Source organism: Arachis stenosperma, chromosome 3, assembly GCF_014773155.1.
Source record: "Arachis stenosperma cultivar V10309 chromosome 3, arast.V10309.gnm1.PFL2, whole genome shotgun sequence".
NCBI classification, from domain to species: domain Eukaryota; kingdom Viridiplantae; phylum Streptophyta; class Magnoliopsida; order Fabales; family Fabaceae; genus Arachis; species Arachis stenosperma.
In genome coordinates, this window is record NC_080379.1 from 121,948,759 (window position 1) to 121,976,574 (window position 27,816).

General features: G+C 38.0%; 2 protein-coding genes and 2 non-coding genes across 4 annotated transcripts; 3 read left to right on the forward strand and 1 right to left on the reverse strand.

The window, feature by feature from the left end:
* Window positions 1-5,797: 5,797 nt before the first annotated feature.
* On the forward strand, window positions 5,798-8,246 carry LOC130967229 (60S ribosomal protein L18). The gene is made up of 5 exons (XM_057892042.1): window positions 5,798-6,002; window positions 6,124-6,213; window positions 7,336-7,464; window positions 7,560-7,742; window positions 7,859-8,246. The coding sequence occupies exons 1-5, from the start codon at window positions 6,000-6,002 to the stop codon at window positions 8,015-8,017; spliced, it is 564 nt and encodes a 187-aa protein (XP_057748025.1). The 5' UTR covers window positions 5,798-5,999; the 3' UTR covers window positions 8,018-8,246.
* LOC130972367 (small nucleolar RNA snoR69Y) lies at window positions 6,292-6,395 on the forward strand. Its single transcript, XR_009083550.1, has one exon. It is a non-coding gene; the product is annotated as a small nucleolar RNA snoR69Y (small nucleolar RNA).
* LOC130972379 (small nucleolar RNA snoR53Y) lies at window positions 7,029-7,112 on the forward strand. Its single transcript, XR_009083561.1, has one exon. It is a non-coding gene; the product is annotated as a small nucleolar RNA snoR53Y (small nucleolar RNA).
* A 3,066-nt stretch (window positions 8,247-11,312) lies between the features above and the next one.
* Window positions 11,313-27,227, reverse strand: LOC130968196 (uncharacterized). The gene is made up of 3 exons (XM_057893350.1): window positions 26,614-27,227; window positions 11,797-12,041; window positions 11,313-11,680 (listed from the first exon to the last, which is right to left on the reverse strand). The coding sequence occupies exons 1-3, from the start codon at window positions 27,085-27,087 to the stop codon at window positions 11,431-11,433; spliced, it is 969 nt and encodes a 322-aa protein (XP_057749333.1). The 5' UTR covers window positions 27,088-27,227; the 3' UTR covers window positions 11,313-11,430.
* Between the last annotated feature and the right edge of the window lie 589 nt (window positions 27,228-27,816).

Genomic DNA, 27,816 nt, shown 5'->3' on the forward strand with positions numbered 1-27,816 from the left:
AGTCCTTTTTCAGCCTCTGAATCAGATTTTTGCTCAGGTCCCTCAATTTGAACCAGAAAATACCTGAAATCACAAAAAAATACATAAACTCATAGCAAAGTCCAAAAATGTGATTTTTGTATAAAAACTAATAAAAATATACTTAAAAATAGCTAGATCCTACTAAAAACTATATGAAAATACCCCTAAAAAGCGTATAAAATATCCGCTCATCAACGGCTTCGCACTTGTCTGGGTTAGCCTCTACCCCCCCCCCCTTTGTGTTATCATGAAGCCTAGGAATTTTCCGGCCTCCATGGCAAATGCACACTTGAGTGGGTTGAGCCTCATGTTGAATTTCCTTAGTGCTTTGAAGACAGCTTGGAGGTCTTCCATAAGGCTGCTTGGTTCTGCCGTTTTTACTAGGACGTCATCGACGTAGACCTCTACCGTCCTGCCGATGAGGTCATGGAAAACCTTGCTCATTAGTCTTTGGTAGGTGGCCCCTGCGTTCTTTAATCCAAATGGCATTACTTTGTAGCAATAAGTGCCTCCTGGTGTTATGAATGCTGTCTTTTCCTGATCAAGTCGGTGCATCGGGATCTGATTATAGCCGGAGTATGCATCCATGAAGATGAGGAAACGATATCCAGCTGCCGAGTCTACCAAGGCGTCGATGTTGGGAAGGGGAAAAGAGTCTTTGGGACATGCCTTGTTCAAGTCAGAGTAGTTGACACACATCTTCCATTTTCCACTAGCTTTTTTGACCAGGACGACGTTGGATAGCCATGTCGAGTATTCGAGTTCTTTGATGAACTCTGCTTCAAGTAGCCTGGCTGTTTGTTTGGCCAAGGATTCGAGTTCTTTGATGAACTTTGCGGCCCCTGTGGGTTCTTGCCTTGCTTTGACGGTCCTGCTTCGATCTTCTTCCGAGCGCTCCCGCTCTCGTCTTCTTGGCTCTCGGATAAGTCGAGAGAACTCATTCAACCTTCCTTCTCGGATGGCCTATTCTAAGGCATCTTTGAGGTCAAAACATTCTTGGGTCTTGTGCCCGAAACCCTTCTAATAGTCGCAGTAGAGGCTTTTGTTACCTCCCGTTCTCTCTTTCAACGACCTGGGTCTGGATAGGATTCCCTTGTCTGCGATTTGCTGGTAGACTTCCACTATGGGCACCGTGAGTGGCATGTAGTTCGTGAACCTTCCCACCCGTGAGGGTTGTTTGTGCTATTTGGCTGGGGTTCCATCCCTGGGGGCCTCCTTGTATCTATCGACCTGGGTGACCTGCCGGGCTGGAGGGTTAGGGAGCTGCCGTTTATTAGCGGCTACAACCTGACTGACTTTCTCATCATATATGTATTCCTTAGCCACACTTTGAATTTCCTGCATAGTCCACACAGGCTTAGTTATGAGGTGCTTCCTAAAGTCCTTATTTAGCAGGTCGTTTGTTAGGCAAAGACTAGCGACCGAGTCTGTGAGGCCATTAATTTCCAAGTTTTTGGCATTGAACCTGTCTAGAAACTTTCTGGTCGGTTCCCCAGGTTTCTGGGTGACCCCTAGCAAGTTAATCGGGTGTTTTGCCTTGGCTATACGTGTTCTGAACTGAGCCAGAAAGCTTTGGAAGATGTCCGCAAAGGCCATAATGGACCCTTGTGGGAGGGCGTTGAACCATCAAATCGCTGGGCCGGCCAGCGTCACATGGAATGCTCTACATCTAACCGCGTCGCCTACTCCTTCCAAGTTCATTCTTGCTTCAAAAGCTGTTAGGTGCTCCTAGGGATCCTTGGTTCTGTCGTACCTCATGTCCGTCGACTTGTCAAAGTTCTTCGGAAGCCGGACCTTGAAGATCGAGGGGTGGAAAGGGGTGGCCCCCATGATTATGGGTTCTTGTTGTTTCATGGCTTTCCCTCTTTGGGATTCTCCGTGACCCTCGGACCTGCCTTGGTGAGGTCGGGAGGTCACCTGTGTGTGTGCCTCGTCGCATTTTGTTGGAATCCTTTCTCGGCTCTCTAGTCTTCAAGAAGGAGAGCAGGTGCGGGTGCGAGATCGGCTGGCATTGCCGCGGGAGTGGCTGACGTCTCCGTGGGGTCGGCTCCTCGCCTCCAGCTCTCGTTCTAGGTTTTGCACTCTGTGTCTGAGTTCTTGCATGATCTTGGCGCTATCGGCTCCTGTCCCCCCAAAGGGACGCCTTTCGGGGGTTTTGGTGTAGATCTATTGATTAGGCTGAACGGAGGATTGCGGGTGTTCGACGGTACGGGCCGTCGAACTTGCCCTACTCAGGCGAGCCCCTCCTCCTTCGCGAAGCTCCTCCGACGTGGGAAGTCACTCCATGTCTGCAGGGTCCCCACAGACAGCGCCAATGTTCGTTACCTGATGATCTCAGGTACTCGGTGGGTCGAGTGGTGATGAGAATATGAGCAGGTGAGACCCTGAGCTAACGTGGAGCAAAGACAGAGATGCGTGCTGGTGACGTCGGAGGCGGTGTGAAGCATGGGGGTGGCCACCTACCAGGACACTCTGACGATCAAGTCAGCGTCCGTACGATGTGGTAGCCGAATTAGGTAAGAATGTTACGTACCTCGAGGGGAGAGCTGACCTCTCCCTTTTTATACTGTGCGGGGTGGGCCCTGAGAATGACCTAGCCCACTGCCCAAGAAGCTTCCATGAGCTGTCGTAATCCACGTGGGAAGGACAGGTCGTTCCGGATTCCGAGTCGGGGCTTCGGGTCATGATCCGAAGGTATCGGCCCGAACGATGTCCTGGGCTGTACGGATGGTAAGTCGAGTATGCCTTGGGTCGGGAGTTCTAGGACCCGACCCGTCGGACTCTCTTTGTGGGGGGTGCCTTGGGCCTGGGTCAGGGGTGGTGCCTTGACCCGACGGCTAGTGGGCTGGACTCGGCGGTCCGTAACAAAAAAAAATCATTTTGTATAAATTTTTCATTTATCAATAAAGAAACAAAAAAAAATAAATAAAATGAAAGAGTTTGCCTTAATATCTTGAAGCACCATCTCTATATTATTAACTTCTTTTTTGTTGTACCTATTTGGATTTTCCCATATATGAACAACACACACCTTAAATTTTCATTCAAGTTTCTTGGCATTCACATCCATTAGCATATCATATCCTTTAGACATCTTTATACAGGTCTGATGAAAATGGATTGTTCTTTATTTATTGTAGCCTCTACCCTATTCAACAATGAGTGTATCAAGAAATTAGTGAGGAAAAGTTTCACTACCTTTTATTCTATTATTTCAATTATTTAAATCACAAAAATCCATTTCTTTGAGTACCCGCTGGATTGGTCTATTACTCTATGCATTGGCCTATTTTATTTTGTTTTCTTAGGTTGCCAATTGTCATTTAATTGGGAGATACACTTGTCGAGCAAAGGATGATCCACCTGTCAAGTAAAAATTAATACTACACTTTTATTATATATTAATAGATAAATAGATAAATAACCAGAAAATTATCATGAATTATTCTAAAAGGTTCTTTTTGTCATTTTTCTTAGAATTCCAACTACCTAAATCAACGCTCTTCTACATAGAAGGATCGTTGCCGAATAATAATTTATTAGTTGCTAATTTATTATGCGAGAAATGGAGTGATTTACTCCCTAAGTGGCTTGAGGGATAAAAGAATGAAGATCATGAGATGCAAGAAAAAAATGGTTAAGTACTTTTTTCGTCCTTAACGTCTTGGGTGAAAATAAAATCGTCTCCGACCTTTTTTCCTTATTAAAATCATCCCCAACGTTATAAAATCGTCATTTTCTACTTTAATTTCATTTTCTTAACCAAATTACCCTTAAAATTAATAAAAATAATATTAAAAAAAATAACCCCCAACCCAACCCCCATCCCATCTCCGTATCTCTTCCCTTTTTTCCCTCTCATCCCCTTCTTCGTACCCTTCCTCCTACCCCTCTCTTTGGAACCTCCCTCCCAACCACAACCCCAATTCTTCTTCTCTCTCTTTTCACCACCGTATCATCTCCGCCCCCACCTCCTTCTCCACTTTCTTCTCCCTCTCCATCACTAACCTCAACCCTTCCTCCATTGACGTTGGCCTCACCTTCCTCATCTTCCACGACGACCACTTTCTCTCCATCTCCATCGCGCTCTTTCTCTCACAGCGCCGGCATGCGTTCTTCCTCTCGCAGCGCCTTGCCTCCGTTCTGCCTCCTGCAGTGTTGTGCCTCCGTTTTACCTCCTTGTCGTATCGCGCCTCCTTCCAGATTCAGATATATTCTTCTTCCTGTTCTGCTTCTCTGATTCTCTGTTTTGCTTCCTGGAGCTCACCTCTTTCCATGGGGATCGATGGGGGTAGGAGGAGTGGGGTCAGTTGTGAGAGGTTGGAAATGTGGAGAGAAGAGGGTGGTGGGATTGATAGAAGCGTTTTTGAGTTTGCATCGAATCCGTCTTCTTTTTTTTCTTCCTTTTTTTATTTTTATTTTTATTTTTGAAGAACATAAACTGATAAATATCATTTCTTTATTTTTAGATTTTTTTAATTTCTGTTATTGCTGATTTTGGATCTGAAGTTGCAGTTGATGATTGTTGAATTGTTGTTAAATTAAAAATTTTTGTTGATTTATTTTGTGGATGTTGTAGTTGCTGTTGTTCATTTTGTTATTGCTGTTGCTGAAAGTGTGTTAATATTGCTGAATTTGTTGCTAAATTTGTTGTTGTTGTTGTTACTGAATTTAGTTTGTGGGTGGGTGATAGTGATTTAGAGAGAAAGAATGTGTGATGGTTATGGTGGCAGTGGTGATGGCCATGAGAAAAGGAAGAGGGAGAGGGAGAGAGATGCGTAGGGATGATGAAGATGATGCAGAAGTTAGTGGTGAGGGTAAGGAGGATTTTTGAATTTTTTTTTCAAGGACAAAATAGTCAACAAAATGTTATTTATAGACAAAGGACGATTTTATAATGTTTTAAAACGTTGGGGATGATTTTAATACAAAAAAAGGTCGGGAACGATTTTGATTTTGATCCAAAACTTTAGAGACGAAAAAAGTACTTAACCCAAAAAAAATACACAATAGCTAAAATTTATAATGAGAATTGGTATTTTTTATAGTTGTTAATTAAAATAAAATAAGAGAAATGAGGATAAATGAAAGATTCAAATGATATATTTAAAATCTTTAGAAAAAGATTAAAACTTTCTCAAAAATTTTTTGCAAAAAAAAAAGAAAAACTGTAGACACAATTCTAGAGCTCCTTCTTTTATCAAGAGGGACTATAAGTGAAGTTCAAAAAGTGAATATTTTTTTTTTCTTAAGTGTTACTTGTTATGCATTGAATCTTAATGTTTGTCAAATATAGATATATTATACCTGTCAAATATATAACCATACATTATTTTCCTATTATATATAAAATAGATAGATAGATAGATAAATCTAGTATATACTAAAATTAATTATTAAATTAGTTATTAATATAGAATATATATTAAAAATATAAAATATATATTAAAATTAAATTAAATTACATATATATTTATAAAAAATATATAGTAGCTAATTTTAAATAATTAATTTTATTGTATAAATAATATTTTTATAGATTAAATAGATTTCACAAAAATTATGACTTTCCAGTCTCCACTTAATTATATGTTTAACTTTTTTTTTTTTTTTTGGTTTGCACCAGGGTATCCATCAGGCCGGAAGCCCAATGACTAATCCCTCAGGTACTGCAGAGGCACACAAAGTGGGCAACCCTCCCAAACAAGCAAGCTCCATTCCCATAATTGACGTTTATTAGTTGCTATTGCGAACGAGGAGGACAGAACCCCGTTGACATCCCTTCCCCAAAACGACAAATAGGTCATGCTTTCATTTTTTTTTAGTTTCAGGATAGCCCAATAAATTGAATCCAAAATTGAAGCCTGGCCCATTTCATCCCTCCATCAAGAGAGCACAAAAAGCAACTCGAAAACCCTAACTCCATCTTAAATCCTTCAGTCGCATCAGCAGCAGCTCCTCCATCTCCCGAAGCAGCCATGGTTCTTTCTCTCTCTCTCTCTCTCTCTCTCTCTCTTCTGTTGCAATTTATTTATTCTTTCCCGTTTTATCTGTCACATTTTCTGATCCAATCTTCATTTTGAATTGAACACACACTTACAGGGGATCGATCTGAAGGCTGGAGGTAAGAGCAAGAAGACCAAAAGAACAGCACCAAAGTCCAATGATATCTACCTTAAGCTCTTGGTCAAGGTAACTTACCTGTTCATTTTCGCATATGCCTTTTATCTTTTGTTAATTTTTTATTTTCAATTTGCTATTGTGTTTTATTTTCGTGACGATGATGATAAATGTGATCCCAGCTCATTATGAGACCTTCGAAAATTCGTTAGGTCTGGGAATATATCTTTCCACACATTTGTCTGAGCCCTAAAATTCATGTCTTTTTTTATTGGTGATGAATGATTTTAAATCCAATTTAGCACTGATGTTTTTTATAGTCCTTTTGTGTGTTTTATTTATGTTTGTATCCCTAAAGTGCGCTTTGATTTTTTGTTGAGGTAGGATGTTAATGAAAATGTTGTCCTTGTAGAGGAGAAAAGGTTCCCAATGATGCATTTTGTTATATTATGCTAATGTATATCTGAAGCTATATGATTGAGATTTGGTTTATTATACTGAGGGAACTAGTTCTGCTCTCTATTTCATTGTCATGTATCATTAGCAATGTAAAAGTAAAATAATCGTTTTTGGAGATACATTATTTCACAAGCAATATTGTTATGCTTCCATGCATACTTTTCAGAGATTAAATAATTTTAAATCCATTTTAACACTAGTTATTTAAATATTTGTCTTATCAGTAACTCTAATCTTGGTGAAACTGCAATACTTCGCTTTGTAGTATGCATTGTTTTGGTAATGGTAGTGCAGATTTTCTGCATGATCGAAATATGTCTGTTTCTTGTGTTTCAACTATATTTGGCTGACCCTAAGCCACTTTGTTGTTACTTGAACCAGTTAACTAAGCTATCGATGAGAATTTTGTTCTTGTAAAGGAGAAATAGGTTCCCTGTGATGCCCTTTTTCAATACCATGCTAATGCTGATATCAGATGATTAAGACATTCAGTTTATTTTACTGAGGGAGCCAGTCCTTTACATTATTTCGCTGTTTTTTTCTCGTTTCCAATTTAGTAGTCATGCATTTGGGAGATAACTAGTTTCAGAACCAGATGTTACGTGCTATATTAGTGTATTTTGTTCTTATGTCTTTAGTACAATATTATTTATTATTTGAATCTGTGGTTTTCGTACTTTCTTGATATTGTTAAATGCATTGATTTATTTTTTATGGTGGTTGTTACATGATCAGCTTTACCGGTTCCTTGTGAGGAGAACTAACAGCAACTTCAATGCTGTAATATTGAAGCGCTTGTTCATGAGCAAGGTTAACAAGCCTCCACTATCTTTGTCAAGGCTGATTAAGTATACCAAGGGGAAGGTGTGTATTATTATTATTATTATTATTATTTGGTTTTTTACGTACTTTTGTGGTGTTATTGTGGATTGATTTAATTATGGAATTAATTCATGCAGGAAGGTAAGATTGCAGTGGTGGTTGGGACTATAACTGATGATATTCGTGTATATGATGTTCCACCCTTGAAAGTTACCGCACTCAGGTTTACTGAGACTGCTCGTGCAAGAATAGAGAAGGCTGGTGGTGAATGCATTACATTCGATCAGTTGGCTCTTAGGGCTCCTCTTGGACAGAACACGGTATGTGTGGATACTGTTCTATGCCAATCGTCATTATATTTTGTCGAATTTGTCGCATATCTAACACGTATCACTTTTATGAATGTCAATTTTTAATCTAAAATTCTTGGAAGCAGGTCCTTCTTAGAGGCCCGAAGAATGCTCGAGAAGCCGTGAAGCACTTTGGTCCCGCACCTGGTGTGCCACACAGCCACACCAAGCCTTATGTGCGATCAAAGGGAAGGAAGTTTGAGAAGGCTAGAGGAAGGAGGAACAGCAGAGGGTTTAGGGTTTGATATGATGATCTTTCTATCCCTATTTCTCTACTTGTGCTATTATTTTTGACATTCATATTTTTCCAATATCATAGACAGTGATAAGAGTGTTCAAGTTGTTGTTTACGTTCTTAACTTATGATTTTTTTGTTTCTCGCCTTCCTCTCTCTTGAAGTGTAACGTATGCTTACTATCAACTAAGTTTTGATGTTGAGAGTTTGGAATTCAGACGTAACTAAACGTTGACATACTAACTTGGAGCATGTTTGGGAACCCATGAAAACAAAGCATTCATTCATATTTTTTTGGCTAATTAGGTGACGGAGGTAGTAAAACTAGAATTATTAGTAGCTTTCTTAGTCATGAAGAGTTTTTATATTCAAGTTTTGCTTTAATCATTGAAGGGTATAGAGCGAAAAATGGGTTTTACTCTAGGAACAGATGAAGACAATAAGTTTATCGTTTTATACTTTGCTATTCAGTGCCCAAATCAAGTTTTGAAATATGGGTTGACAAATCATTTGATTAAAGGATATCAAACTTTCTAAGATTATTTATTATTACAGTTTCTTGGTCGTCTTTCAAATAGTGATTCGCTAGGAATATTTTTGAGTAATTTGCAATTGCATAAAATTATCTTGGTTTAATAAAAGTATCAAAGCTGTCTTGGTGGCGGCTTTTTATTAAAATAGAGGTAATGACCAAAACAGATTTCGAAAGATTCAAACGTTGAAATTTTGGTACTTCATTATTGTTATTGACAAAATGGTCCTTAAAAGGTTTTAAAATTTGACAAGCGTATCCACGAGTGTATCGAAGCACATTTCTGGCAAGCACAATGCTGATGTGGCCACCGTATTTTGGTGACTTGGCAAACCACCCTCAAAGTTTTCTCCCCAATGCACACTCCCTCCTCTTTCCTCTCCCTCCTTGTTGCAGTCCCCATCCCCAATGTACACTTCTTCCTAATCGCAGTCTCTGCCGCATCACAAGCCCCTCCCCAACGTACACTTTCCTTTCCTCCCTCAACACCACCATTCACAGCAACAACAACTTTAACATCAACAGCAACAACAACCTCCACCACTCTCTCTTTCTCCACCACTCTTCCTTTCCCAACGCACACTTCCCTCTCCCTCCCTCAACACTACCATTCACAGCAACAACAACCTCAACATCAACAGAGTTGCCCCAAATCATGAATTATCCCAAATTTTTAGGTTAAATTATCATTCAAAAAGATTAATCACAATAAAACACAGAAAAAACAAACAAATTCATATACAATAATCAAAATAAAATAAAATAAAATAAAATAAAACTTAATATAGACACCACCAAAGCAAAAATAGAAGACGAACACCAGACACAGAGGGGGCAGGACACGATAGAGCCAAAATGGAACCCAGACAGAGGAGGCATGCAACGACTGGGGGCTAGCAGCAAGCAGATACAAGTAGTGAAGGCGACAGCGGTGAAGGCGTGCAGACAACGCAATGCTACGAAGGAGACATTGGCGGACGCAGAAGACCCGGCGACGAGATGACAGCAGTGCGGTGTCGATGACACTGGCTCTGTAAAACTGAGAAGGTTGAGCTCTACTGCTATTTTGGGGGAGAGTGAGTTGAGAGTGTGAGACACTGTGTTGGAAATGGGATTAGAATTCAAAGAGGCAAGGGAAGGGGATTAGGGTTCAGAAAAGGAAATTTTGGACTGAGGAGGGGGGAAGTGCGTTGGAGATGGGGAATTAGGGTTAGAGAGGGGGAGGGAAGGATTAGGGTTAGGGAGGGGGGAGAACGCATTCAGGAAGGGGAAGATTTTAAAATCTTTTAAACACCATTTTGTCAATAACAATAGTGAGATACCAAAATATTAGCGTTTGAATATTTCGGGTACTGATTTAGTCATTACCTCTAAAATATATTAATTTCAGTCATTTGAACCTGACGAATTATGCATTTTCTTTATTCATATAATAATAATAAAAATTTAATTGATAATGAATTAGTGTCAACTAAAAGTAGTTGTTCTATTCTAGGTGTTTTTTTAATTTTATTTTTTATGATGTTTTTTAATTCGATAAGTCAGATTAATATGTGAAATTGAGATCCAGTTTTTTTTAGTTACTGAGTTTTTTAAACTGGACTAGTGAGTTAGCTATATGACTAACTCAAGTTAGTTTCTATGATAGGCTTCTTGCCTCTTTATTTATAGGAGAAACTTATAGTGAAATAACGAAGTTAATCCTCAAAATTAACCCTTAATGAGCTCAAGGAAATGTGAATAAAAGTAATTATCTTACCCCTTTATTAATAGTATGAAATTAAAGCATTTAAAATATCTATTTAGTTCTTATAAATATAAAACTTTACTTATGTTCCTATTAAGTTTTTATAATATCAACGACTAACTATAACATAAACCTAGATGATACTTTGAAAATACCAACTATCATCAGGTCCATAGTTGAAGACAAGTTGATGAAAACATGTTTCTATTATGGGCTCTTTTTTTTTTTTCGATATGCCAGCTCTTTTTTTTTTTTCGATATGCCATCGGTGTGTGAGTTGTATTTGGTTATGGAATACAATAGTGTTAGACATAAGTGTGGGACATAAATTTTTGAACAATGGCAGAAAAAAATCGGACCGTCCAATTTCTTTAATAAGAAACCAATTGGACGGTCCGAGTTGGTTCGAGGTCGTACTGTCCGATTAGCATTTTTTTATTAAAAAAGAAAATTCGAAGGATCCGAGTTGCTTGTTTTTTAATTTGCTTGTTTCATCACTGGACTAGTTCCTCCTTCTTGCCTGCTTCTTCAAGCTCTTTCAACCCTCCAACCTTCTCTTCTATCTCTTCTATCAACTCCTCACGCCACAACGCTTCTCTCGCTTCTGCTTCCATGATCACTTGCTGCATGCATTCATATTCGTATAATGATGTAATGTAATATCGATCACTGAGTGCAGCTATTAAATTAAATAAAAGCTTACCTTCTCATAAATCCAGTTTTCAGTACCATCTCCTCCATCTCCCCTATACGTCTCTGAGTTATAATTTGGCTAATATTAATTGGTGGGAAGCTGCAAATCGGACTGTCCGTTTTTTCTTCTCCTGTCGCACCGTCTGATTTCAGTTGGCCTGACACTACACCCCGGTAAAGCTCACATGCATCCCATATGTGTGGCCTACTCCACCAACGGTGCAATATGAAAATTAAAAAGCGTCCATTATGGCGTTGGCTCGTCAAACAAGAGTACAACAACAAGAAATTAAAAAAAAAAAGGAAATAAAAAGAAAAGAGTTCAGATGAAGCTAAAAGCAAAGAGGTTGCCAATGCAAACGTAACTGGCAATCACAACTTATTCAAGAAAGCATCAGAAAATGTATCTAAAGTCTAAACATCAAGTATGAACCAGATGAATGGTTCAAGACTAGAACTTGTTAATAAACTGGTAAATGTGGTTGTTCACATCCTCTGCTGCTTCTTGATTATTGAAGTGAGCCACTCCGTTTTGCACAACCACTTCCTCTAAATTAGGCACGTCTTTCTTGAAACCACCGTTGTGAATATACTCTTTCACCCCTGGGAAATTGTACACCAAATCCACACTACCTATGATGAACTTCACTGGCACATTGCTGATTCCTACCCCGGTCCATGGTGCTGTTAGTTCCCAGTTTCTGCAACAAAATTGAATTTGTTATTTAACATAAATACATGACTAATTCTTTTGCTTTTATAGAAGTTCTGATCTTAAACTATTATACTAGAATAAAGAGGAGATGAACACACTTACATGTTGAGATTTCTATAGTAGTTTATAGCTCCAGTGAAGCCTGTGTTCTCAAATTTAGAGACATAATAAGCAATATCTTGTTCTGAGAGCCAAGAGGGTAATGTCTCTTGAGGATTTGGATTAAAACCATTTCCGTATTCTCCCTTTGGAAATATTGGGGCTTCAGTTAAGCGGGTTGTAAGTATGTTCTTGAACAGATAAGCTGTGTCAACTCGAGCAAACTCAGATTCCATCTTCTCTGGTTCCTGTAAGGTCAATATTCAACAAAATAGAAGGAAAGAAAAAGTTATTTTTTTGTAGAATATTTTTCCCATCAAATAATGAGTTTAATTTTGATATATATTATCGTCTAATTAAATTTATGTGTTTAAATAATTTTTTTAAGTAGTAAATATAAGAATTAATTATTTTTACTGATATAAAAATACGCAATTGATTATATGTATTAAAACTTATTTTTACATTTATATAATACATATAAATAAACTTATCTAATAATTACCACTTATCTTCAAATAAATTTCTATTTTTAAACTTTTATTTGAATTAAAAAATGTTAAAGCCACAAATATTTAAAATAAATTTGCAAATAAAAATATTATTTGTACACCAAAATCAACTATTAAAATCAGTCATCAATGTATTTGTGTATAAATACATATATAGTTTAATTTATTTTTAATGTGTATTTATATTTAGCATATATTTTATACTGATAGTTAATTTTGATGACTGATTTTAGTGTACACGTAACATAACTCATTTGTAAAATTATCCTGTAGAAAAATATAGGGTGGAGAGGGGAATAAGATGGTCGTGGTAGAAGAAGGGAGTAAGAGGAGGCAATATAGGAGAGGACGGAGGCGATAGTGAAAAAGAGAAGCAAGGAAATGGAGGAGTATAGAAAGGAGGTTGGGGATAGGGAGGAGGTGGCGGCGGCAACAATGACTGTTGTGGCAAAGAAGAGTGTCTCTAAGAAGATGAAGCTTGTGGTGATTGAGAAACTGATATGTCTAACTCATTTTAAAGATTGATTTGTTTATTGTTCTCTTTCCGAAATTAATTCGTCTATCTCATTATTGAGATTGATTTGTATAACTTGTAACACAAAAATATTTAACGACCACGAGTTAATACTATGTTAGTATTTTTTATTATTGAGTAATAAATTAAACTTTAAAGATCAATTTATATATTTTAAAATTTGAGAGATTAATTTTTAAAATCTCATAAACTAATTTGGATAATTATTTTAAATTATTTTATCCATTTATTCCCTCTAATCTCTATGATTGATTAGAGTAATACTAATAGAGAATGACTGAAAACAAATAGTAATGTTACATTAATGAAAACTTATTGGTAAAACGGAGGAATAAAATAAGTCACAAGTTAATAATTATAAAATAAAATATTTTTTATTTTATAATAATTATAAAATAAGGAGTTTGTCGATATTTTTTATGATTAATAATTATAAAATAAAATATTGCAAATATTTTTAATAGTTACCTCATATCAATTTTTTTACAATATTTTTATTGAGATTTAGATAATTATTGACAGTTGTTCATATCCTGACTCAATATCAAGGTCTAGATCTAAATAAGATAAAAAAAAGGCCCAATCCACAAGATTGGTCTTCTCCTGCAACCGACCTCCTCGCAAGAGGTCGGGTTCGACACAGGTTCCACCACAAGAAAGTCGGGAACAAGAGTTAGCTGGCAGATAACACTTATTCAAATAAGTAACTGCCCCTAAAATCTCTCAACACACTTACAGGAGTCATATCTTAACTTTCCTAAGATAAAGGGACAGTTATCCTCCTTAAGAGGTGGAACCACTCCAACGATGGTTATGGGTTCACCACTATAAATATACTGACACCCCTCAGGTACCTCTAAGTTCCCATACTCTAAAAACTTGCTTATACCCTTGCTGACTTAGGCATCGGAGTGTCTTTGCAGGTACCAGCCCCTATTCACTCACATGCAAACAAGTCTGACGAAGGCTTCTAGATGCTAACCCGGTCAAAGGGCCCCTCCTTTGAGCGATTGGGCCAACCTAATAAGTCCAGCCCACTAATCTCTGGTTACCCATCGTAACATTGGCGCCGTTGCTGGGGACCCAAGACATCAACCAGTAATGGCGGACAATTCACTTGAAGATGGCCACGCGACGCCCGATTCTGAACAAGAGAATCTGGACACTGGGAACAACGATGCAAACGTAGCCCCTCACCAAGAGATGAGCCACAAGCACAGAGAAGGTACCTCTAGGTTAAAAGACCCAAAGGTAAACTCTTCTGAAGGGTGCGAATCAGGAAAAGAAGGACAGCCCCATGCGGCCGACTTCATGGGATTGTTCTACGGCCACCAAGGGCGTCTAGCAGGGATGGATGTATGTACATGAGTGTGGGGCAATCGCCCCCACTACGATTTAAAAATTTTTTTGAGTAGTATATGATAATAATATTTATTTGTCCCCACTAAATTATTAAATTTGACCCAACAATAATTTTTTATTCAACTTTTGGTACTTCATAGTCAATTTAAAAATTTTATATTAGATGTCATTAGAATGATCAATTCTCAATTTAAATAAAATTTGTGTTTTTTCTTAGAAATTAACTTGAAAAAGTGTTATTTATCTTTTTTATATTAGTTTTAATTTTTTTCCTGTAACAACTACATTAATTGAAAGAACCTTTTCAACTATAAATCTCAATAAGAATTGACTTCTAATTGTATAAGAAGTAAATTTTTAAATAAGTATTTAGTTATATATATGTAAAAGAAATACTATACATCCAAGTCTTTTTATGAACTAAGTCTAACCAAGTTAAACAATAAAACTTAAAATAATATTAGTCATTACTGATTTTTGTTATTTTAGACAAATTTAATTGGACCTGGTTAACAAAAAATATGAATATGTAGCATTATCCTATATAAAAAGACAGATATTTATAAGGGTAAAGTATATTTTTTATCCCAAAATTTGGCAAAAGTTTTAAAAATATCCCTAAATTTTATTTTGTTTCAATTTTGTCCTAAAAGCTTTCGATTTGCATCAAATATACCCTCGGAGGCTAAATTTTCAAAAAATTTAAGACCAATATAATAATAATGCATGAAAATTATGCTTGATTTGCTTGTGTTGAGGAGTTGTTCTTATGAAATTGTTGTTGAATCAATCTTAAATTTTTTAAAAAATTTGGGGTATATTTGATTCAAATCGAAAACTTTTGGGACAAAATTGAAACAAAATAAAACTTAGGGATATTTTTGAAACTTTTCAAACTTTAAGGATAAAAAATATACTTTATCCTATTTATAAATGATTATTTTAGTATTTTAATTTGTAAAATTGGATATTATAAAAACTAATCATGTTATATTTACATCGAAAATAACTATCTGTGTAATACACATTAAAAATAAATTAAACAATACATATATTTATATACGAATACATAATAATTAATAAATAATTTAATAACTAATTTTTATATATGCATAATATTTTTATTATAAAAATTATATATATATATATATATATATATATTTTTGCCCCCACTATCAAAATTTTTTGGATTCGTCACTAGCGTCTGGAGCAGCTGGAGCAGGAGCTAGAGTGACAGCGAGAGGCAGAGAGGAACTTGAGAAATGAGATAGAGCGACGAAAAGAGTTAGAAGAAAAACTCTTAAGGCTGGAGTCCTCCCTCAAAAGTCGAAGCTCTCCTAACGACCGAGTAGATTCACCCTTGGGAGTAGAAGACCCGTTTAGTGAGGACATAATGAGAGCAAAAGTTCCAAGAAACTTCAAAAGTCCTGACATGGACCTCTATGACGGGACCACGGATCCAAAGCATCATCTAAGCAACTTCAAAAGTCGGATGTATCTGGCCGATGCTTCTGATGCTACTCGCTGCAAAGCTTTCCCGACTATCTTAACAAAAACAGCGATGAAGTGGTTTGATAGTCTCCCACCCAGGTCGGTCACTAGCTTCAACGACCTCTCACGGAAATTCCTGATCCGGTTCTCCATCCAGAAGGATAAAGTAAAACACGCACCGAGCCTCCTGGGTGTGAAATAGGAGGTCGGGGAACCTTTAAGAGACTACATGGAAAGGTTCAACAAAGCGTGTTTGGAGATTCAAGACCTGCCCACAGAGGCAGTAATAATGGGCCTAGTAAATTGACTCAGGGAGGGCTCCTTCTCCTAGTCCATATCAAAAAGGCACCTGACCTCCTTGAGTTATGTACAGGAAAGAGTTGAAAAGTACATCAACATGGAGGAAAAAACTAGACTGCGAGAGCCGAACTGGCGACCTAGGCACCCTCACTCGCTAAAAGAGAAAGAAAGAGACCCCAAGAAAAAAAAGAGGAGGTTGGCCCTGAAAGGCCGAGGAGATATCACTCTTATACTCCTCTAAGAGTTTTCCTAGTCGATGTGTACAAGAAAATTTGCCATACTGAAAGGCTACCACCCCTAAGGCCCATCAAAAATAAAAATGGGGGGGGGGGGGAGTCGCGGCGACTACTGTGAGTACCATAAGATGTATGGTCACTCAACAAATGACTGTTACGACCTTAAAAATGTGATAGAAAAGTTGGACAGGGAAGGTCGGCTTGATAGATATCTCATGGAAAGGTCGGACAATCATGGAAAATGAAAGCGAGATGACGGCGACTGAAGAGATCTACCACCACAGACCCCAGAAAGACATATACATATGATCTCAGGAGGATTTGGGGGAGGTGGACTCACAAAGTCATCTCGCAAGAGACACTTGAAGGAAGTCTACCAGGTCGGGAGCGAGGTCCCCAACCTCCCAACCATCTCATTCACTAAAGAAGAAGGGCAAGGGATCATCCCTGGACATGACAACCCAGTGGTAATAACCATGGTCCTTGCCAACGCCCATCTTCACAGAACCCTGGTAAATCAAGGGAGTTCAGCTGACATCCTTTTCAAGCCAGCGTTTGATAAGCTGGGGTTGGAGGAAAAGGAGTTGAGAGCTTACCCCGACACCCTATACGGATTAGAGGACACGCCAATAAAACCACTAGGATTTATACCTCTCCACACGACTTTTGAAAAAGGGGGAAAATCTAAAACTCTGAGCATCGACTTCATAGTCGTCGACGTAGGGTCAGCATATAATGCCTTAATCGGTAGGACTACCCTAAATCGACTCGGAACAGTGGTGTCCACCCCTCATCTTTGCATGAAATTCCCAACACCTGAGGGAATAGCAACCGTCTGAGGAGACCAGAAATTGGCAAGGAAATGCTACAATGAAAGCCTGAACCTGAGAGGAAAGGGCAAGAAAGTTCACACCATAGAACTCGGCGGGGTCAGAACTAAAGAAGAGCTGCGGCCGCAACCGGGGAGAAAACTGAGGAAGTGCAGGTCGGAGAAGAGGAAGGAAAAAACACCAACATAAGAGCCAGCCTAGACGGAGACCTAAAGCAGAGGCTGATAAAGCTCCTACAAGATAATTTTGACCTCTTTGCCTGGAAAGCTTCCGACATGCCAGGGATAAACCCCGAACTCATGTCCCACAAGCTTTCAGTATACCCCGGATCGCGACCTGTACAGCAGCGCAGGTGGAAGCTCGGACCAAAACGAGCTCAAGTGGTGGAAGAGCAAGTACAAGCCCTCTTAGAAGCCGGCTTCATCAAAGAGGTCAAGTATCCGGCACGGCTGGCAAATGTAGTGCTGGTCAAGAAGCAAAACGGTAAGTGGAGAATGTGCATCGATTACACTGACCTGAACAAGGCGTGCCCCAAAGACCCATACCCACTTCCCAGTATCGATACCCTAGTAGACTCTAGCTCAGGGTACCAATACTTGTCGTTTATCCGCCTACTCGGGATACAACCAAATCCCGATGTACAAGCCGGATCAAGAAAAAACATCTTTCATCACGCCTAGAGCAAACTACTACTATGTGGTCATGCCTTTTGGATTAAAAAATGCTGGAGCCACATACCAAAGGCTAATGAATAAGGTGTTTGCTCCTTATCTTGGGAATCTAATGGAAGTCTACACCGACGACATGGTAGTAAAAACCAAGGAGGAGACTGACCTCTTGACAGACCTCTCGCAAGTCTTCAACACCATAAGGTTGCATGGGATGAGGTTGAATCCTGCAAAGTGCACCTTCGCGAAAGAGGCTGGAAAATTTCTGGAATTTATGCTGATACAAAGGGGGATTGAAGCAAATCCCGACAAGTGCAAAGCAATCCTAGAAATGAAAAGCCCGACTTGCCTAAGAGAGGTCCAACAGTTGAATGGCCGACTTGCCGCCATCTCCAGGTTCTTGGCAGGATCAGCACTAAGATCCCTTCCACTCTTCTCTCTACTAAGAAAAGGATGCAAGTTCGAATGGACTCATGAGTGCGAAGAAGCATTCCAGGAGTTCAAAAGATTTTTAAGCCAACCTCTAATTCTGACCCGACCTATAGTCGGAGAAGAACTCGTCCTGTATTTGTCCGTAGCAGACAAAGCTGTAGCATCAACTCTAATACGGGAAGACGAGGTCAGGCAACATCCTGTATACTTCACCAGCAAAGTTCTACAAGGCCCCAAACTAAGGTATCAAAAGATAGAGAAGTTTGCATACTCCTTAGTAGTAGCCTCACGGAGACTACGACCTTACTTTCAAGCTCACATAATAAAAGTTCGAACGAACCAACCCATGATGCAATCCTCCAGAAGACGGATATTGCGGGTAGAATGGTTCAGTGGGCGATAGAGCTATCCGAGTTCGACTTAAAGTATGAAACTCGGACGGCAATAAAAGCCCAATGCCTCACCGACTTTGTAGCAGAGTATGCAGGAGACTAAAAGGAAAAATCCACTACATGGGAACTATATGTAGATGGATCCTCAAACAAAATGGAAAGCGGCGCAGGCATAATACTGGTCAACAAAGGGGGAACCCAAGTAGAAGTCTCCCTTAAATTTGAATTCCCAACTTCCAACAATCAGGCAGAGTATGAAGCCTTGATTGCATGACTAAAGCTGGCAGAAGAAGTCGGTGCGACAAAAGTAGTGATATTCAGCGACTCCCAACTGGTGACCTCCCAAATAAATGGGGAGTATCAAGTTAAAGACCCCAATATAAAGAGGTACTTAGACAAAACGCTGGAGTATCTCGGGTGCTTCGCAGAATCCGAGATCAAACATATAACTCGGGACCTCAACAGTAGAGCAGATGTCCTCTCCAAGTCAGCAAGTACCAAACCAGGGGGAACAATAGAAGCTTGATCCAACAAACTCTACAAGAACCCTATGTAGTTAAAACAGAGGTCAAGCAAGATGTCCTTGAAATCTCCGGATTAGGCCTCGGATAGATGAACCCTTCGTTGAATACCTAAAATTTGACATCCTGCCCAAAGAGGAAAAAGAGGCTAAAAAGATCCGGAGGGAAGCACAAAACTACATTTTGGTAAAAAAAAAAATATTCTCTACAAAAGGAGAATATCAACACCATTATTAAAGTGCGTCCCGACCTCAAGGTCAACTGAAGTCTTAGAAGAGGTCCACAATGGTATCTGCGGAAACCATCTTGGAGCCAGATCGCTAGTAAGGAAGGTTATCCGAGCAGAGTTTTACTGGCTTACCTTACAAAAGGATGCGACAAAATTCATGAAGAAGTGCTAGCCATGCCAAATGCATGCAAACTTCCACGTTGCTCCCCCCGAGGAGCTCATTAGTATAACTTCTCCATAACCTTTTGCAAAATGGGGATTGGATTTGCTAGGACCATTTTCCCAAGCGCCTGGACAAGTAAAATACCTAATAGTGGGGGTAGACTACTTCACGAAGTGGATAGAAGCAGAACCATTGGCCACCATCACCGCTCAAAGAAGTCGGAAGTTTCTCTACAAAAATATTATCACAAGGTATGGAGTACCTCACTCCATCACCACTGACAATAGCACTCAGTTCACCGACTCAACCTTTAGAAGCCTAGTAGCCAGCATGAAAATCAAGCATCAATTCACCTCAGTAGAACATCCACATGCAAATGGGCAAGCCGAGGCAGCTAATAAAGTCATACTAGCAAGATTAAAGAAAAGGTTGCAAGATGCAAAGGGAGCCTGGGCTGAGGAGCTCCCACAAGTACTTTGGGCTCATCGGACTACACCTCAGTCTGCCACAGGGAAAATACCCTTTCGACTTGCTTATGGCATAAAAGCCATGATACCAGTTGAAATCAGCAAGCAAAGTCCAAGGGTGAGCTTCTACGACGAGGTCAGAAATATACAGGGGCACAAAGAAGAACTTGAGTTACTCCCTGAAGTCCGAGAACGAGCCCAGATAAGAGAAGCAGCGTTGAAACAAAGGATGACAAATAGATACAACAAAAAGGTCATTCGGAGAAGTTTCATCCCAGACGACTTGGTTCTAATCAGAAACGACATTGAAGTCAACAAATCCGAGGATGGAAAGCTTGCTGCCAATTGGAAAGGACCATACAAAATTAGAGAGGTCTTAGGAAAATGCTACTATAAGGTGACCGACTTGAACGGCACCGAGCTACCTAGGTCGTGGCATGCTTGTAATATGAAAAGGTACTATAGTTAAAAGCGAACTCCACCCCCTGATGTACTCTTTTCCCGACTCCACAGTTTTCTCTCGAAAGAAAGGGTTTTCCTAGAAGGAGTTTTTAACGAGGCATCAAGGTGGGGACTAAGGAGCAAGGAATTGTCAAAACCCTTAGTAGCAAAAAAAAGTACCCTTGCAAATAAATAAAGATCTTTCTTCCAATATCTCTTTATAAAATTCCTTTTTACGTTATTCTCACTTTTTCTACGAAACACGCCGACTTAAGCTCGACAAAACGTAAATATCCCATGAACCGACCCAGATGGTCGTCAGGATAAAACGACGAAGTACAAGTCGATGTAAAGAGGTTATAAAAGTAGATCATGAAAGAACTCGGAAAATATTCGAATTATAAATCATAAAAACCGAGAAGAAATGAAATGCATCGCAAAAATATACTAAGTTATGGAAACTCAATAAAAAAAAATCGAGTACAAGGAATACCAAAAAGAGATAAGAAAATCCATCAAAAAACCAAAGGCAGAGGCTATCCCAAGTCTTTGAGAAAATTCAAAGTAACTTAGACAAAGGACAGCCAGCCAAGACAAAAGGTTTTTAAAAAGCAAAAAGATCAAAAAAGTTTTTCAAAACCTAAACAGAAAGCATGCACGCAACACAGATAGCCTAAAACCCTTATCCAAAAAAGGGTATTTTTAATTTTCGTTTACGGCCGCAAAGGGCCAAGAAATGTCAACAACCACCACCATAAAACAAATATAAAATTTTTTTAAAAAATAGAGGACCCACAGGCTGGGCCCTATATAGCCATAATCAGTTAGAAGAAGGAAGGTCATTACCACCGGGAGAAGGGCCATCACCACTAAAACCAGGGAGAGTAATCGGAGCACCATCAGAACTAGGAAGATTAATCGAAGCACCATCAAGACCAGGGAGAGAAGTCGGAGCAGCGCCAGGGGAGGACAGAGCAGGTTGATCAGGACCCTGGGAATGAGATCCTGAAGAACTCGAAACATCTTCTGATCGGGGAGGGGATTCTATTATTTTTTGCCCCCGAGTCTTCAGGTCGGAGTCCGTCTCACGTCGGGGAGGATAGACGATGGCCGCATCAACCACGATCTTGTTGGGGTCTAATGGAGAAAGATCCAGGTCAGGAGCGATAAGTCCGACCTGTTCCATGAAGATCCTCCACGCCTCCTCGGCACCTTTAGCTATAGAGTCCTCTAGATCCTGGAAGGCCTCCCGACATCCCGCCAACTCCTTCTTTAGGTCTAGATTCTCCCTAAATAGCCTCATGTAACTCTGCTCCGCCTTCTTCTTTAGGCCCTCCGACATGGCACACTGGCCTAGCAACCTCTTCTCCCTCTCCTGGAGGCGATCCCTCTCCTCCTTCAACTCAGCGACCTCCTCCTTCAGCCTCTTCTCATCTTCTTGATATAAGAAAATTCTCCACTTTAACTCCTCAACCTTTAGGGAAGAACCCAAAGAGCTGAGGGGAGTCTTTTCAAAAATATCCAGAAGTTTTGTACATACTCCAGCCGCCCGGACACTCCCCTAAACCAGAACATTAAGGTGGTTTCGAATGAAAGCATCATCCATACTTATACGAGTATGAGGATAGATATGATTTCGAAGGAACTGAGTCCCATTAAACTTAGCCTCACCCTCAAAAGAAGAGCCAGACTATAAAGTCTTGCGCTTCTTCTAATCTAGCTCAGGGGAAGATCGGTGCGAAGGAGACGGAAGAGAAGAAGCAGAGGAAGATATAACAATAGGGCGGGAGGGGGTCCCTAAGTTGTGAGGAGGAGGAGGAGGAGGAGGAGGAGGAGGAGGAGGAAGAATGCCAGCAGCCCTGGCGGCACTCACTTTGGCACGGAACCTCGACTTGGCATCCTGAACTCTTTGATAGGAGGAGCTGGAATTATTCTTCGCCATTTCTGCAAAAACCATTAGGTAATAGAAGAATCAGCCTACAAGTCAGAGAAAACAGCTCGAAAATCAATCAGATCGGAAAACAATATAAAAACAACAATAAAGCTACCTAATTGAGTCTGTACAAAGGTCGGAGACCCCTGGAGGAACCTTTTTGTACCAAGATAAGGGGCTCTCCCCCATACTTCTTGGAAGAACCCCACAATAGCCGCTTCTACCTCATTCAAATCATCCAGATTATATTTTTCTACGGGAGAGGCCTCTAACCAGTATAGGAGAAAACGAGAAGAATTCTGGTCCAGGAAAAAGGGGCGGTGACCCTCTACGACTTGAACTTTAAAAAAGAAATTTTTGAAATCATGGAAGGATTCATCAAAAAGAGTAAAAACCCTCCGGCCTTAGATGTCCCGGAAAGACACCCACTGCTATTTATTATTTTGCCCACTAAAGGGTTTGGTCATGTAAAAAAGAAAAAAGAAAACCTTCAAAGAAGTCAAAAAATCTAATGCATGGCTAATAAATTGATAAATTTTCAGGAAACCCCAAGAGTTGGGGTGAAGTTGAGTAGGGGCGACACGGCAATGAGATAAAACAACTATCTCAAAGTCGGAAAAAGGAAGAAAAATACCCAAATGGGTAAAAAAGCTTTCATACATAAAGAAAAAAATGGGGGTCTGCATCAGAAGCTCTCCCAAAACAAACCCGGTCTTCTGGACCCGGGACAATCAGTTCATACTTCGGCTCATCCTCATCAAAAGCACAGATTCTATGATGAGTACGTAGGTCAGTAAGATAGTCGGTATCTATCAGGGGGCTCTCCCCAAAAACGGTGCCATCGACCCAAAATGAAAGAGACTCTAGGAAAGACATCTTTTTTTTAAAAAGGGTGACGAATCGTACAAAGAAAAAAGAAAAAGAATAGAAAACAGGGTCTCTAAAGGGCCTAAGGCAAGTTTCTCAAACAAACAGAATCACTAGGCCTACAGTCAACGCTCCTCCAAACAAAAACATGCAAGTAAAAGCGTTTTGTAAAAAGAGGAGAAAAGAAAGGAACTGACCTCGAAATGAAAGGAGTTTCTTCTTTCGAATAGAGGGTGCAAGTGAGAAATTTTTCAGAAACGAAACAAGGAAAGAGATGGAAAGTATTTATAAACACGTTAGGGGCATAACAATAAAACGACGCAACCATTTAAGAGATGCACTGTTATCAATGTAACTGCTCCCCGTGTGTAAATGCTAAAACCTCTGAAGAGACGCGACGTTTGATTAGACGCGACGGTTGAAAAACTTAAATCACGTCGGTTCTTGAAGAATCACGTCGGTTCCTCACCAAGTCGGCTAAGATCCCGAGTTGTATACTCGAGCCCAACTCACAAAACGAGTTTGGACTCAAGTAGGGGCACTGTTCATACCCTGACTCAATACCAAGGTCCAGATCTAAATAAGATAAAAAAAAAAGGCCCAATCTACAAGATTGGTCTTTCCCTGCAACCGACCTCCTCGCAAGAGGTCGGGTTCGACACAGATTCCACCACAAGGAAGTCGGGAACGAAGGTTAGCGTGCAGATAACACTTATTCAAATAAGTAACTGCTCCTAAAATCTCTCAACCCACTTCCAGGAGTCATATCTTAACTTTCCTAAGATAAAGGGACGGTTATCCTCCTTAATGGTGGAACCACTCCAACGGTGGTTATAAGTTCACCACTATAAATACACTGACACCCCTCAGGTACCTCTAAGTTTTCATACTCTAAAAACTTGCTTAGACCCTTGCTGACTTAGGCATCGGAGTGTCTTTGCAGGTACCACTCCCTATTCACTCACACGCAAACAAGTCGGACGGAGGCTTCCAGACGCTAACCCGGTCAAATGGCCCCTCCTTTGAGCGATTGGGCCAACCTAATAAGTCCAATCCACTAATTTCCGGTTACCCATCGTAACAACAATTAAACTTATAATTTCTATATAATGATTGATCTTAAAAATACTTAAGAACGGTTTTTGATAATTGTCAAATATAGAAAATTTTTTCAATAAAAATATATCAACATTTAGTAAATGACTATTAAAATGAATAGTTAAAGATAATTCTTTTTTCTTTATTGTCTTTTACTAGAAGTATTTATACGCATATAAAAGTGGCTCAATGAAATTAAAATTATTAGCTTCTCCCAGATCTAGATATGATTATATCATTAATTATGTTAGGTTATCAGGTAATGAGAAATTATTAGGAATTTAGGATAATAAAAAATGAGAAATTATTGGTTATCTTATATTCATTTTGATGTATTTATATAAGATAACAAACATTTATTATAAGGAGAAACGAATATTTATGATTTATAAAAGTATATTCAATGTTATAAAAAAGAATATGTAGTACAAAAACATATGTAAAACTACATAACATTTATAAACCATTTATATTTTTGTTCATAATAAATTTATGTTTGAATAAAAATATTTATTGGTAATATGAATATAAAAAAAATGCACATGCAGCAGTATTTTAAAACAAGCGGCACCGCTCTTCTGACAAATTGAGGAGGCAAAATAAATATATAAATCATAAAAAAATCTGGATGTTCCATAAGGCTGCGTTTGTTTCCAGAGACAGGACAGAATATGACATTGAGACAGAGACAATAAGATGGAGACACTAAAAATTATTGTCTGTGTATTGTGTTTGGATACGATGTACAAGACACTAATGTAATGTCCAGTATTATGTTTGGATACATATGGACAAGACTAAAATATTATATGAAATGACTAAAATAACCATATAATTCAAAATTTTCTACATCAAGTATAAACTAATTTAATAGAGAATACGAAACTTGAAAAAATGTTTGAAAAGACCAAAAATTTTAATAAAAAAATATATAATTGTATTTATATTAAAATAAAAATTATAAATATATTTATTTTATTTTTAAATTTATTATTAATATGTAGGAATACATCTGGTTAAGATTCATAAAAAAATAGATCTGAGTTTGATTAATAAAAAATTTTATTTAGGTTAATAAGCCAAATTAATTTTAAATAAAAAATCAGTTTTAAAAAAAATCCGTTTTTACATGAAAAAAAATAGTTTTTACATATCAAAATCTATTTTTATTTAGAAAACTAATTTTTTTTATCTAAAAACTGATTTTTCTTTAAATTATATAAAATCAATTACAACTTATAAATTATTTTTAGCATTTTAAAGATCAATTTTACTTTTAATAATATTTATCTTTCAAAAGTTTCAAGACTAATTATAGAAAAAATAAAAAGGGATAATAGTGGAATAATAAAAAATATCTATGGATAAAAAGGGAAACAAAATTTATAAGAAGTCCGTGTCCACTCTTCCGAATCCCGTGTCCATCATTGTCCTTCGTAAGAGAATGAACACAAAAATGTAAAAAACTGTCTCAGAGACAATGTGTTCCGTGTCCATGTCTCTACTTCCAAACACATTTTAAATATGTACTGTCCATGTCTCTGTGTCCTGTCTCCGAAAACAAACGCTACCTAATTTACGTTGGTGGGGTAGTTTGATTTACTTTTTAGTAGAGACTTCAATCCATTCACGTCTAGTTAATTGTTATACGGTTTAATTATTTTATTGAATTTTATATAATTTTATTAAATTTTTAATTAAATTTTTATATTTATTTTTTAATTTTTTAATTAAATTTTTTATAATATAAAAAATATTACAATTTATTGTATATTTTTTTATAAATTAAAAATATTTGTAATTAAAAAATTATTCACATAATTTTTTTAAAAAAAATATTCAGTTAATTTTAATATTTTTAATATAAAAAATTTAATTATAAAATTAAAAATAATAATAAATTAATTTAAAAAAATATATAATTTAATAAAATTATAAAAAATAATAAAATAATTAAACCTTCTTATAATAATCTAACGAGGCCCCTTACTATTCCTATTATCTTCTTTACTTTTTTTTTTGTTAAGTTCTCTTAATAATTATCAAATATTTAAGTGAACATGTGCTCTACATTTTCTTTAAACAAATAACCGACGAATAAAATAAAAATAAAAAAAATTAAAGGATCTGAGTTGTACTTGTTATTGTAGAGAGAAGTAAAAATTAAAAAAAAAATAATTGTAGGTTAAAAAAATTGATTTCTAGATGTTTTCCAAATATATATGCAAACTTGCAATAATTTAGAAGTTAGAAAGAATATTAAAAATATCAGTGATAAACAATGCAATTTACTCTTCTACTTTAGATTTAAAATTAATAAAATCATCTCCTCATGTATATTACCTGGAACCTGCATATGTAAAAATCATCTCCACATGCGGCTCGGAAAGCGTCAACCGTCTTGATTTTTGGGTCTCTTCCAAGAAACGGTCGGAAAGGGACACTGAGGCAAACATAAGCCTTAACTCTGTCTGGTCGGAACAAGCAGAGGTACCAACCGATGATGGCCCCCCAATCATGTCCGACCACAAACACTTTCTCTACGCCAAGAGAATCAATCAGAGCTACCACATCACCCACCAGGTGGAAGCACGTGTAGCTCGTCACCGACCCCGGTGCTTCCGTGTCGCCATAGCCCCGCAGGTCTGGGGCTATGGTGCGGTAGCCCAGGGAGCTGAGGCCAAGTATCTGGTGGCGCCACGAGTACCACAGCTCCGGGAAGCCGTGCAGGAAAAGAACCACCGGGCCTTCTCCTTTCTCCGCCACGTGCATCTTTATGCCGTTGACTTCCACCGTTCTGCGCTTTATGGTATCCATAGCTGTGTTTTGTTTCTTTCTCTTTTTCTGTGTGTGTTTGGTATTTACTTTTGACGAACTTCTGCGTTGGTATAATTTGTCATAAGTACGTACAGAAACCAATGAGATCTAAAATAGACTCGTGAGTCGTGACAGCAAATTTGTTCGATGTTAGTATGTTATCGGTATGGAAAAGTATATCTGAATAATCAAAATATTAAACAATGTAAATAATAAATATATCATATGTTTATTTTATTAGTGTATAGATTGTTATTTTAATATTAAAATTTAGAAGATTAATTTAAAAGTATAGTATATTTTTATTTGATTGGTGGTTGTTCATATTATTCAACAAAGTTATTGTCCTCCTAACATTTTCCTACCAGTATTTTCCACGCCAAATATACAAGAAAAAAAGAAATAAAAGTAAGGCAATGCTAGAGTGAGGAAAGTAAATTTTTTTTCACACTTGCTCAAATGTGTTGGAAGAAGGAGAAGGAGAAGGAAATGAAGGGTATTTACAAATTTGATTAATTAATATTATTAATATTATTAATATTAATAAACGGTTATTAACCGTTTTGTACCATTTGGTTGAAGGGACACAACTTTTTAAGGATTGTGTATGTTCAAAACATTGTGTCTATTGGATAAAGGGACACAACTCTTTAAGAGTTGTATATGTTCAAAACATTGTATCTATTGGCAATAGAAATGACACAACCATTTGTATACGTAACTAATCAT

Coding starts and splice junctions, on each gene's coding strand:
- LOC130968196 (XM_057893350.1), bottom strand. CDS start 27,087: ATGGATACCATAAAGCGCAGAACGGTGGAAGTCAACGGCATAAAGATG. Junction 12,042..26,613: donor TTTACATATGCAGGTTCCAG/GTAATATACATG, acceptor TTGACCTTACAG/GAACCAGAGAAGATGGAATC. Junction 11,681..11,796: donor TACTATAGAAATCTCAACAT/GTAAGTGTGTTC, acceptor ATTTTGTTGCAG/AAACTGGGAACTAACAGCAC.
- LOC130967229 (XM_057892042.1), top strand. Junction 6,214..7,335: donor ACCTTAAGCTCTTGGTCAAG/GTAACTTACCTG, acceptor TTACATGATCAG/CTTTACCGGTTCCTTGTGAG. Junction 7,743..7,858: donor CTCCTCTTGGACAGAACACG/GTATGTGTGGAT, acceptor TCTTGGAAGCAG/GTCCTTCTTAGAGGCCCGAA.